Here is a 12,771-nt window from a genome sequence, read left to right as displayed (position 1 = left end):
TATAAGATTTTGAAACATTTAAGTACAGATACTAAAGAAAATATAAAATTAAACACCAAATTGAAATTTGAAGAATTTCAAAATTTCTATACAGAATTGTGCAGATAAATATTTTAAAAAAGATAACTGGCAAACATTTAATGAAAAGGAAATGACTAAAGAAGAATTAGAAATCAGTCTGAAAGAAACAAGAAATGGAAAATCACCTGGAGAAGATAAGTTAGGTTCAGAATTATATAAATGCTGTATGCCCACAGATGTCAGATCCTTCGACACTTCTGCGCATGTCAGAAGAAGGAGAATCCATCCCGATAATCTTCTTCTCTTCCGTCTAAGATGGGTTGAGTCTTCTCTTGAGCAGGATCTTCCAGTCTTCTCTATTCCTTGCTGTTCGAAAAAGTTCCTTATATGTTCTGCATCCCGAGATGTTCTTTATTAATTTCAGCCAATTAATTCCTGGTCTTCTTTTTTCAGTTGGAAAAGTATTGATTAGGACATTAGGAAGTCTGTCTGCATCCATGCATAAAGTGTGGTCAAACCATCTCAGTTGTTGTTTTCTAATTTTTTTCTATTATTGTCTTTTTATACAATAATTCTTGTCTGATTGTGCTGTTTGTTTTCTTTTCTATCCAACTTGTTCTATTTATTTTTCTTAAGCATTTCATTTCAAATGCCAGCAGTTTTTTCCCCTCTCTTTTCTTAACTGTCCACGCTTCTGCTCCATAGATGACTGCTGGTATAATTATTGATTCATATAATTTGATTTTGGCTTGCTTAGATATCTTGTTTGTTTTCCAGATTTTCTGTAATTTTCCCATGGTGGTCCATCCTATCGCTATTCTGTGTTTGATTGTTTTGAGTTCATCTATTGTTTCTGTTAGTTTTGATCCAAGATATATGAAGTTGTCTACTTGTTATATTTGTTCACCATTTAGGGTGGCTGAGATGGTAGTTCTGTTCCTCTCTATTTTCATCACTCAAGTGTCTTTTGTATATTTATTGTCATGTCATATGTTTTACAGGTTTCGTTTAGCTTGTTTATCAACCTTTGTAGTTCATTTGGGGTTCTTGCAATAAGGACAAGATCATCAGCATATTTGATATTATTTATGTTTAAACCATTGACATTGATTCCAGGCTCATTGTCTATTGCCTTCTTTACAACTTCGTCTAGATATATGTTGAATAGGCATGGGGATAATGGGTATCCTTGCATTACTCCTTTTTGGATCTCTATGGGTTATGTTGTGAGTGTGTCCTTTTTAATTATTGCATTTGTCTTAGAGTAATATTTTATCAGAAACTGTATTATATATTTGCCTATTGCTTTTTCTAGTAGAACTTTAAGAAGGATTTCTCTGTTGACAACACTATCGAAAGCTTGTTTAAAGTCCACAAAACAACAATATAGTTCTTTATGGTCTTCCCAACTGAGCTCTGCTAATTGGTGTAATGTGAAAATCTGCTCTATTGTTGAATAGTTCCCTCAGAAACTAGCTTGTTCTATGCCTATCAGTTCTTCAGGGGTGTTTTTTTAATCTATTCTGTATAATTCTTACAAATATTTTAAAGGTGTGGGAGAGTAAATTGATTGGTCTGTAATTTCTGCAGTCTCTTTTGTCTCCTTTCTTGTATATTGGGATGATCTTTCCAGTTCTCCAGTCATCTGGGATCTCTCCTGTTTGTAGTATTTTATTGAATAGGGTTTCTAAATATTCTATTGATGTGCTGCCTCCATATATGACCACAGTTCAGTAGGGATAGTATCAATGCCTGGTGCTTTATTGTTTTCCATCTGTTTTATTGCGTATCTAACTTCTTCTTATAAAATATTTGGGTAGTCATTATTTTCTTCTATTGTTGGCATTGTAGTTTTGTTTCCTTGGTGAAAGATAGTCTTAAAATGGTTTGACCAGATTTTTCTTATATCGTCAATATTCCTGGTTTCAGTCATCTTGTTGTTTATCATTGTTACTGCTTTTGCTGAGAATTCCTTTGTTATTTCTCTTATAGTGTCATGGAAGACATGTTGTTTTGTTGGTATGCTTCTTGGCATTTTTAGCTTTTTCTTCTAACCATTTTTCTTTGGCTTCTTTGAATAGGTTATCAACTTTATTTCTTAGTGCTCTGTATTTTCTCTATTCTGTTCATTGTTTTGTTGGTTTACAAGTATTTTGGCCTCTCTTTTCTCTACTATTGTAGCTCCGATTTCTTGGGTTATCCACTGTTTGTTTATTTTGGGTTTGGTACCTAGTGTCTTTTACAATTGATAACACTGTTTCTTTTCCTTCTTCCCAGTATTTTCTGCTGTTCTGGAAGATGGAGCATTTTAATTTCAAGCACATCTGTTCTAAAAATTGACTTCTGCTTGAGCTATCTTTTAGTTTTGATAGGTTGATGTTTTCTTCTTTTCTGATATGATTTTTATCTTCACTTTGGCAGTTAATATTTCATGGTCACTGTCGAAATCAAAGTTTCTTAATGTTCATACATTATTTACTGATCTTTTCCATTAAGCATAAAAAACTTATTGTTTAATACTGACCATATACAAATATTTTAACATTCTTTGCCTACTAGTTTTGCTAGCAAACTGTCTAACTTTTTCAAGGCATTGACGGAAAAGTATAAAAAATACTAGTAAATGCAAATTAAAAGGAACATAAAAATGTTGTAAACACTCTAGTAGCTAATCACTACAGTAGAAATGTGCTGGGAGTTTGGTTTTTGTCTGGGGTTGTCACCGTATTGATATTTTTTTTATGATGTTCGGAGGGTATCCATTTTGTGATAATGTTTTGGCTATTAGTGAGATTTCAGTCTGTGTATCCTCCTCTTCTGATATAAACTTACATGCTCTATATACCCTCTAAAAATCATAAAAAAATATCCATACTGTGATAATCCCAGACAAGAAGAAACAAACTCCCAGCACATTTCTACTGTAGTGATTCCCTTCATCAAGTCAATTTCTTATCAAATAGCCAGAATACTAAAAGCCCACAACATCACAGTGATCTTCAAACCAACCACCAGCATCAAACATTTTTTAGGATCACCAAAAGACAAGGTGCCATTCTACAAATATCCAGGAGTATATTACATTCCTTGCTCCTGTGGTCTCGCCTACATCGGACAAACTTTACGGAGTTTGGAGATCAGACAGAGAGAGCACATTGGTGATGTAAACCACAACAGAAGTATTTCTTTCAGCTTAGGACATCATTTCTATATGTCTAACCACACGATAAAGTAGCAAAATAGCTCCATGCCATATTTAGATGACGATTATAGAATTCACTTATTCAAGGAAGCTGCAGTAGTGTCAAAAACTGGTGGAAACCTCAGCAGAAACCAGGGTACTATTCTTAACAGTTCATGGGAAAACCTCATCCTCTCTCTAAATCCATCTGAACTACAGCTAGCTAGTAATCACATTATGCGTTTACAACAAACACGCATGCGTGATAATGATCAAGAACAATAAGTCCACTCAGTCTCTGTCACGCAAACATGCAACCTTAGCTACTAGAGTGTTTACAACATTTTTATGTTCCTTTCAATTTGCATTTACTAGTTTTTTTTATACTTTTCCGTCAACGCCTTGAAAAAGCTAAACAGTTTGCTAGCAAAACTGGTAGACAAAGAATGTTAAAATATTTGTATATTGGTCAGTATTAAACAATAAGTTTTTTATGCTTAACTTTCAAACGACCAAATATGTTTAATTTGATCTTTTCCATTGTTTGTTTATGATGATATAGTCTATGCAGTTCTTTATATTACCATCTGGGGATGTCCATGTATATTTAATATTAGGGTGTTGATAGAACAATGTGCTTGGAATCATTAGATCGTTTGCTTTACAGAAGTGGAGTAATTGTTCTCCTCTGTCGTTAAGCTCTCCATATCCAAATTTCCCCATCGCATCTTTTTTGTCTGCTGTGAACTGTCCTATTTTAACGTTAAAATCTCCCATCGCTATCATGAGTTCTCTATTTTTGGAATTATCTATTTCCTGTTGTAGTTCTTCATAGAAATTTTCTATTTCTTCCTATGAACGGTTACTGTCTGGTGCATATATTTGGATTATTTTAATTGTTTGACCTTTTCCTTTTGCTTGAAGTTTGGCTGTGATTATCCTAGGAGACACTGGTTTTATTTCAATTACTGAGTGTATAAGTTTCTTCTCAATTAATAATGCAACTCCTTCTCTGTGTATGTCATCTTTTCTTCCTGAGAAGTATAGTCTTCCTTCTGGTAAATCCATGAATCCATCTCTGCACCAATGTATATCTGATAAACCCAAAATACTCCATTCCAGTTTTTTTAAATTTTCCTGGACTAATTGCAATTTTCCAGGTCGGTATAATGATCTTATGTTGAGGGTGGCCACATGTTTCACGTCCTTGACTGACCACATTGCTGATTTCTCACTTACTCTATGTGGTTTTCGAGTAGATGGTTCGGCTGTCCCGTACGCAGTAGCACTATCTTGGTTTGTAGACTTTCTCCAGCTCATGGAAGTTACTGGCATAATAATATAGCCAGCGTACCATGCCTCTGCTACATCCTTTGGTCCACAGCTCTTTATTCTTTATTCAGAGCAACCCATTTGGGTTCCCCCCCCCATCTGCCACCCCGGGGGCCGTGCCTGGTAGGAGTGTGGTCTCCTCCAAGCTATTATCGTTTTGATTACCCTATTATCATTCCAATAATTGGGTAATCAATCAGTCTTGTGGGACGAGTTGTTTATTATTACACGTTGGAAAATTAATGTTTCTTTTATGAACATTGTAGTTTTTAAAGTGGTAACTATTTTGCTTGTATAACAGTTGGAAAATTTTACGTATAAAGCAGGTGGTTTCTTGTGCTTGTCAATCTGCCAGATGACAACTTTATTTTATAGTTTGTTATTTAAAATTCTGCTACATTTTAGGTAGTAGATAAATTGTGCATCCTATATAAGAAGTCCTACTGAGAGGCAAATTGCAATCTACCTGAGGGAAGACTTGGTGGAAGGGAAATAGTTACCAACATAGATGGAAACTCTACAAACATTCTCATCCTGCTACATACTAAATTATTTGTTCTAATTCCTCATGAAAAAGTTTTTCTTCTTACAAAAAACATTTCATCCTCAATAACTATGATATATGGAAATCATTGTTAAAAATGGCCTTACTTATTGTTTTATCATTTACGCTTCCAATGCGAAAGAGTTTCTCCTCCCACCATAAGTTTGTTTTCATGAAATTGCCACTGAAAATTAGCTCACAGCCCCTACATTGTTTCTCCAGTTCTTTCTGCTGTCATGTATCCAACAAATGCATAACACCTACATCAACAATTACTCTGAAGAGCTATTGTTAAACCTGGAAAAAAATATAAGTCAAATAAAAGAAAATAAAAAATATTTAACACTGGAGAAATCCTCCCTTTCACAAGGAATTAGAACACCTGACAAATTATTTGTATTTACTAATTTCACAAAAATGGGACTTTGTAGGCATCCTGTAAATCCTGATCCTCATCCAAATGATCTTCTCCATACAAAAGCACACTAGTTTAATGCTTCCACAAGGAAGACCTTCATTTTATCAATGTTTTGGCTTATTCCATGATAATTCCATTGTAGAAATGTAATTATTTGTCTGGTGGATCCCCCCAGCTTCCAATTTTACTTCTGTGAATGAATGCTTCTGTGAGTCTTTGGATTTATCATTTCTGAGGAAATGTGGACAGCAGGTACTCATGTCTACTTCAGGGAAAAAAAAAAAAATATATATATATCCAAGACATCATCCTTAGAAGTTCCCCCCCTCCACCCAATTATTCTCATGAAAGCAGACTAGATCATGGCATTTAGAAGTGTGATTATGAGAAGGCAACACAGTCATATGATTCCATATCTTCTTTCATGCCCCCTATCTTTTTTTTTTTTAAAACTTTTCGGTGTATGAGTTTTCCACTATATGTTACTGTGATAAAGTTCCTCTTCATCTGATATGGAATGTCATGCCCCATCTTTTGAAAATCGCTTTCTCATCATTCACCTTTCACTGTTCACAGCAGTAACTGTTCTCAGAGTTGATGCTTTAAGGCTTTTTTTTACCAGTGTTATCTTTAGTTTAAGATATAAATTTAATACATTAGGCATGGATGGGAAAGACAGGACTAGCAGTATGAAGATGATCTCTGGCATTTAAAGCATCTGAAAAGGATTCGGGAGGTAAAGCCCTAAAAGTCAGTTCAAATAATCTGATTTTATAGAATCAGGGAAGTTACTGATGGTTTAGGCTAGATTACGATATCTACATATGAGAACAAATCTTTCCTGGAACAGTGAGGGAATCTAACTCTGATATTACTCCTTTTGAGTAGGTAAAATGATTTATGGGGTTACAATAACTGATATTCCTCCACATAGATGTTGCAGAGAAGAGAGAGAGAGAGAGAGATGCTCTGAATGTTTTTTCTGTTTAGGTGATATTATTTACTGATTTTAGACCAAGAATGGTGGCATTTCCTATTAGGTATCAGTAATATCAAATACATGTCTGCTGTTTTCCTGTTTCTTGATATTTGTTTAATATGCTATTTCATGGTTTCTTCTGAACATCAGTGTATGTGTGGGGGGGGGGGGCTTGGCAAATTTGAGGATAAAAGATTCACACTCAAAGGAAAGATTAATTGAGCACCAGAAACCCCCCCCCTCCATATGGATATCCATGACCCGGCAAGTAATAGATGCAGTGAAAAGTGGGATGCCAGACTCTGTCTTCTAGGCACCACAGTAAGCCCTAAACCAAGTCCCCAGACCATGAGGGAAAAAAAAAAAAAAAAAAAAAAAAAAGACTTACTTGAATGCCAATGAGCTTTGAAGACAAGTCTACTAGCTGACTGATCCTGATTGGATAATCCCAGATACCTATCCTGAGAGAGAGAAGCCAAAACAGCAGATGTAAATCACTAGGATCCTCTTTAAAGAATGTCGTCAGGGTGTACTGTGCAGCACATATGGTGGTACTGAGGCACTGAATCCCATCTGATGGTAGTGTGGAGAATAGAAAATTAAAAAGGGATCAGGAGAAATAGAATGAAGTATATAAAAAAATGTAAGGAAAACAAGAAAAATAAAGACTAACACCATAACTGGAAGGACTCCCCCAACTTTATGTGCCCCAAATGGAGAGGATCAAAGGAGAAAAAAGAATGGAGTAATGCCAGCTGCAAAATTATGGTGGGAATTGATGGAAGTGGGAAAAATTCATTTACATCTAAGAGAATAGGTAAAAGAACAATATAATCCCTGAAGGACTCCTGCATTTGATAGACAAGTCTGATGAGAATAAGTTATCCACTGTAACATGCAATATTTGTGGGAAGGGGGGTAGGGAGAGGAACTGGCCATCCAATTACAAAAAATGGAAAGTAAAACTATATAAGATTGCAGTTTATCGAATGGACCTTTATGCCAAATTTGATCAGGAGCAACTGATCAAATATATACATATAATATAAGGAATAAAAATTATAAAAAAAATGAAACATTTCTTCACACATGTTACTTACTTTGTAAGGGTTAATTCGGTGTCCAGCTGCTTATCTAATAACTTTTTTAACTGACGCTCTGATTCAGTTTCAGTTCCTAATTCCACGTCTACTTCTACACCATGGAGGTTCATTCCCTCTGGAGCCATTCTTATTGTGCCTTTACTGTTATAACGTGCTGGTGCTCCCCTGAAATTATACAAACTGGTTTCAAAATTTTATTTCAATAAAATTTGAAAAAAAAAAAAAAAAAAAAAAGTAAATAAATAAGTATTCCAAAGAATATTGTACACTTATAGGAATTAATTGCTTATAAAAAAACTAGAACAGATGAAATCACCTAAATAAACAAAAGATTATTTATTAAAGCAATAAGTATGGGGGAGAAGGATCTGTACATTATACTTAACAATATACAGTTTAGCATAGTTATGCTAAACTGTACTGTTAAGTAGAATGTAGAGATGAATGGAAGACTGGAATGTACTTAACACTACACATGAATATAAAGTGAGAGTAAGCTTCAAGTAAAAATAACAGAAAAATTTCAGCATAAAAAATTCAATTCAAATTTATTTGTACCTATAGTCCTACAGAAGGGCCTAGGAACATAGAAGTAATGAATTTCTTTCAGCATTAGAAATATAGACCTAAACAGCAAAGTTGAATATCTCAGCCATATGTAAATTGTTTAGGAAAATAAGGACAATACAGCAGAAACAATATTAGTATTGTATGCACATGGATGAGTGATAATTAACATGTTTCAATACAGCCATGCAGAAATTCGTGTCAAAAGAGAGAGAAAGAAGTGCCACAGGAAATAAGGTTATACTGACCATGTTGTTTATGAATAGCAATTCTTTGTGGTGTTATAGGATGCAAGAGTTTGAAATAAATAAAAATGAGAGAATGATTATACTGGAGGAGGGACAATCTGCAGTTTTAAATGAATTAGAAACTAAAATCCAGAAATATTACTGAAGAAAAAAGCAAAAGAGTCAAATAGATAACTTTCTGGTTCTGTGTGCCTTCTTAGTAAATTAACCTGCCTATATCTTCATCTTCCTTTGGATCTTTGGAAATTCTATATTCAACATTGTTGAATATTAACAATGTCAAATTCTTAGTTCTTTTCTAGTATTATTTTTCATAGTTCTATTTGATGCTAATTCACTTATGTATTGATTTCCCTATTTTTTTTTCCCCCTCCAAGCTCACCTATGGTCTCCAATGATTAACTGCTTTATTGTCTCATATAGAGGTGGCAGAGTTTCTCCTCTTGGAAACTCAGGTTTTTCATCCTGCAAAACAGGCAAACTGGCCATTAATACACACACCATTAGCAGACATAATACACTGGTCTTATAGCCTGAGCTACTTCAATCATAAATCCAAAATAACTAACTGCTTTATTTCTAACCCAATTTTTAGATTCATATGATAAATCAGTTGGAACATTGTCAGCTCTAAGTTTCTGATTTCTTTATTCCATGTAAATTTATTCAAGTAGCTTCCTGCTCAATCAGCTTTACTTACTGATTCATCTCTTCCCATTTTGTCAAGGTCAAGGAATGCTTTCTTTGGAAACCTATTTAATGCTTTGATAGGACAGTTATCCTATCTGCACAGAGTATTGTGGCTATCAATTGCACGTGTTTTTATGGGTCACTTTGCCTGTTTTGTGGGATGGAAACATCCAAATGTATGAGACCAGCTAACTTAACATCAGTGGAAAAGCCTTGATTCAAGGTTCTTCACTTACTAGACAGGCAGGGTCATCTTAACCCACTAAGGCAATGCCTAGAAGCAGCAAGTTTGGAGGGCGACTAAAACTAGAAAAATTGTATTTCAACCATAAAAACACTATTTTTTTGGTTTTCAGTTTTAGATATTTTTGTGACTTGTGAACACAGGTCTTTCCAATTGAAGGGTATCATTGAAACTGATAGAGCCACAAATGTTCTCTTCTATTTTCACATTTCTTCTGTATTAATCTGATAGAATCCCTTAACTAACTTGAGGATGTCTATCATATCTCCTCTTTTCCTCCTATCTACCAATCTCTGTAATGCACATTCTTTCAAACGCACTTCTATATAACCAACACTCCATAGTCCTGATATCACTTTGGTTATTCATCTTTGGACCCTCTCTAATGTTTCCACATCAATGAAAACTAGGTGACCAAATCTGAGCACAATAGTCCATATGTGGTCTGACCAATGCCTTATATAGAGTGGCACCACCCCTACATATACTTTCTATCATAACAGCAATACAACATACAGTCTTTGCAACATGTGAGATGTGATCCCAAAACTTCAGTCCACTGTGTACCATCACTCCAAGATCCTGAATCTCATTCATTTCCTGAAGTAGAACACAATCAATACAGTATACGGCCTTTTATCTCTGTATTCCAAAGTGTAACATCTTGCATTTATTAATATTAGAACTGCACTCCCACTCATTTGTCCGAGCTAAAAGTCTATTCAAATCTTTCTGTAGAGAATTAACAGAACTGCTCCTGATAATTCTACCTAACTTTGCATTATCAGCAAACATTTGAGTCTGTCATAAAGATATCATCTGGGAAATAATATAAAAACTGTAATAACACACACACACACACACACACACAAATGACAAGTCAAAGATGGACCATAAGCCTAAGAGGAGGTACACTCTACAATTGCTAGAAGCTAACCTTGGTTGTCTAGGGTTGTAGTTTTAATATTAATAAGTGCAAGGTGTTGCATTTTGGAGTGTAGGCATAAGGCCGTATACTATATTGATAGTGCTGTACTGCAAGAAGTGGATGAGGTTCGAGATTTGGGAGTGACGGTTGACAGTAGACTGAAGTTTAGAAGGCATATTGCAAGTGTTGCAAAGACTGCACATCGTAGTACTTCTTATCATAGTGGCACTATGATGTGCAGTCTTTGTGCTTTATACAGTGGCACAACCACCTCCTTATTACTACACTAACATGTAGGAATAAGCAGGTGGTTGTGCCACTGTATAAAGCACTGGTCAGATCACACTTGGACTATTGTGCTCAGATTTGGTCACCTGGATTTCACTATGATATGGAAACATTGGAGAGGATCCAGAGAAGAGTGACCAAAACAATATCCAGACTCTGAAATGTTGGCTATGAAGAAAAGTTGAAGCAATGTGGATTGCAGTTTGATGGATAGGAAGAAATATGGCAATATGATAAAGATGTTTAAATTAGTAAGGGGAATTATAAAAAGAGTAGAAGGTTAAAGGAGAAAGAAACAGAGGCCATGCCTGGAAGTTATGCAACAGTGTGGTGAAGAGGTAGTGAGGAGTAGATTCTTTACATGGCGATCTGTGAGTGAATGGAATGCTTGCTTTACTAGAATTTGTTGGGGTGTTAGATTAAGTATGATAAATATGTTGTCAGTTGAATCAAAGTGCAATGATGAGTTTACCAATTCCATGGAGGGTGTAATAATAATAGTAATAATAATGAGTGCTATTCACCATTTAATTTCACTAAATGAAAGGATGTATATCTATGATTCAGAGAACCCTTGTTGAGCAGAATTAAAGAGGGTATGGTTCCATTGTGTAAGGCCATTGGTCACCTGGTTTTATGGAAATGAGGCTATAAGGGTCCAAAGAAGTCTGATTAAGACAGTAACTATTCTTTGGAATGCAAGGTATAAAGACAGATTGAGGGAATATAATTTGCAGAGCTTCATAAATAAGGGGAAATGGGGGTGGGAGAGTTATGTGTGAGATACATAAATTGGTAAGAGGTTACCACGACATTAAAGCAATTTTTCATATGAGGGTTAGAACAAGAAACCAGCCTTGGGACCTGTATAAGGAGAGTATGAGCAAGGGAATAAAGAAGGTGTTTTGAATGGAGAGTGGTTAGGGAGTGGAATAAACTGCCCCAGTGTGGTAAATGCAGACACAATAAATGAGTTCCGAGTTTAATAAGTTTTGTGCATGACAGATTTTTGATTCGATGAAGGTCTAGTGCTAATAATAATAACAACTCAGGCCAAGCGAAAATGATGGTATACTACCTGTTTGGAGAAATGAAAAAACACTCTAAAATAATTTCGAATCCAGAAATATCGAAATAATGTTTCTGTGGATAAGAATTATGGATAACTTTGCGCCATTTCGAAACAAATTTTTAAAGCAGTTCAAAATAAAAATAATAATAATAATAAAAACAGACGGGGGGGGGGATAGAGTTAAGGCCTTTCTCTACATAGTTCAGTTCTGTGGATTTATTTTTCTATTTTAACAGGCAGGCTAGCGCAACAAAATAGTCCAAAGCAACGGAAACACTCGTTGCTTTTCTAATATTTTCAAGAGCTCTCAAATATAATAGGCAGGCTATAGCGTAACAAAATGGTCCACGGAAACCACTCGTTGCTTTTCTAATATTTTCAACAGCTCTCCAATATATCAACAAATTATGCATACCTGGGAACATCCATTCTGGAACTGGTTGATGATACTTTTCTCATCTTCTGAATTTGAATGCAGAACTGCTTTCCTATATAAACATAAAATGTCTCATGTATATATAAGTTCGACAGTTCTAGTTTTTCATACTGTGGTCAAACGTGGATAAAAACCCACATTTCTTACCTACTACACACGTGGTTACTGTTTAACACACAGCACATCTGTACTGTTGTCAACAGTGAATGAAAAAACCGCAGCCCTATTACTAACTTCTAACACAACAAACCAATGAATATCACAGGTTACTATCACAAATGCTTATTAAGTGGCAACACCAAACTCAGAACCACATGACTGATTGATAATTACAACAACATATTTATTTTGAAAATAACAATAATAAATGTTTCATGTTAAATACTTTATTTTTTATTTACTTAATTTATTATTATTATTTTTTTTTTTTATTTTTTTTTTTAAGAGAGACCGCCAGGGAGTCAGAGACTCATCGAGGGAGGCCACATACTACCACACACCAGCTATCATACTTATTCTTGAATTCATTCAGACTGCTTGCACCCATAACATCCAATGGCAATCCATTCCAATCACGCACCACCTTCTGAGAAAAAAATCTAGCCCTCACACCCTTCTTGGCGGCCTTCATTCTCAGCTTCCAAGGATGCCCTCACGTCCGTTCCCCATCCTCCATAAATTGAAAAATTCCATTAACTGAAATCCTGTATGACCCTTTCA

General features: G+C 35.1%; 1 protein-coding gene across 1 annotated transcript in view; it reads right to left on the bottom strand.

The window, feature by feature from the left end:
- The window catches only part of LOC150104751 (RNA-binding protein 41-like), a 123,691-nt gene extending 111,508 nt beyond the window's left edge, over window positions 1–12,183 (bottom strand). The window contains exons 1-2 of the mRNA XM_090395930.1: window positions 12,031–12,183; window positions 7,576–7,743 (exon numbers count right to left, since the gene is read on the bottom strand). Of these exons, the coding sequence (XP_090252056.1) occupies window positions 7,576–7,743; window positions 12,031–12,074 (212 nt within the window). The 5' untranslated portion in view covers window positions 12,075–12,183. The remainder of the gene's footprint in view (window positions 1–7,575; window positions 7,744–12,030) is intronic.
- Between the last annotated feature and the right edge of the window lie 588 nt (window positions 12,184–12,771).

This window comes from Typopeltis vanoorti, chromosome 7, assembly GCF_054136105.1.
Source record: "Typopeltis vanoorti isolate ZY-2024b chromosome 7, IOZ_Tvanoo_1.0, whole genome shotgun sequence".
NCBI classification, from domain to species: Eukaryota; Metazoa; Arthropoda; class Arachnida; order Uropygi; family Thelyphonidae; genus Typopeltis; species Typopeltis vanoorti.
The sequence above is the reverse complement of the archived record's forward strand: the minus strand, read 5'-3'. Positions and strand labels throughout refer to the sequence as shown.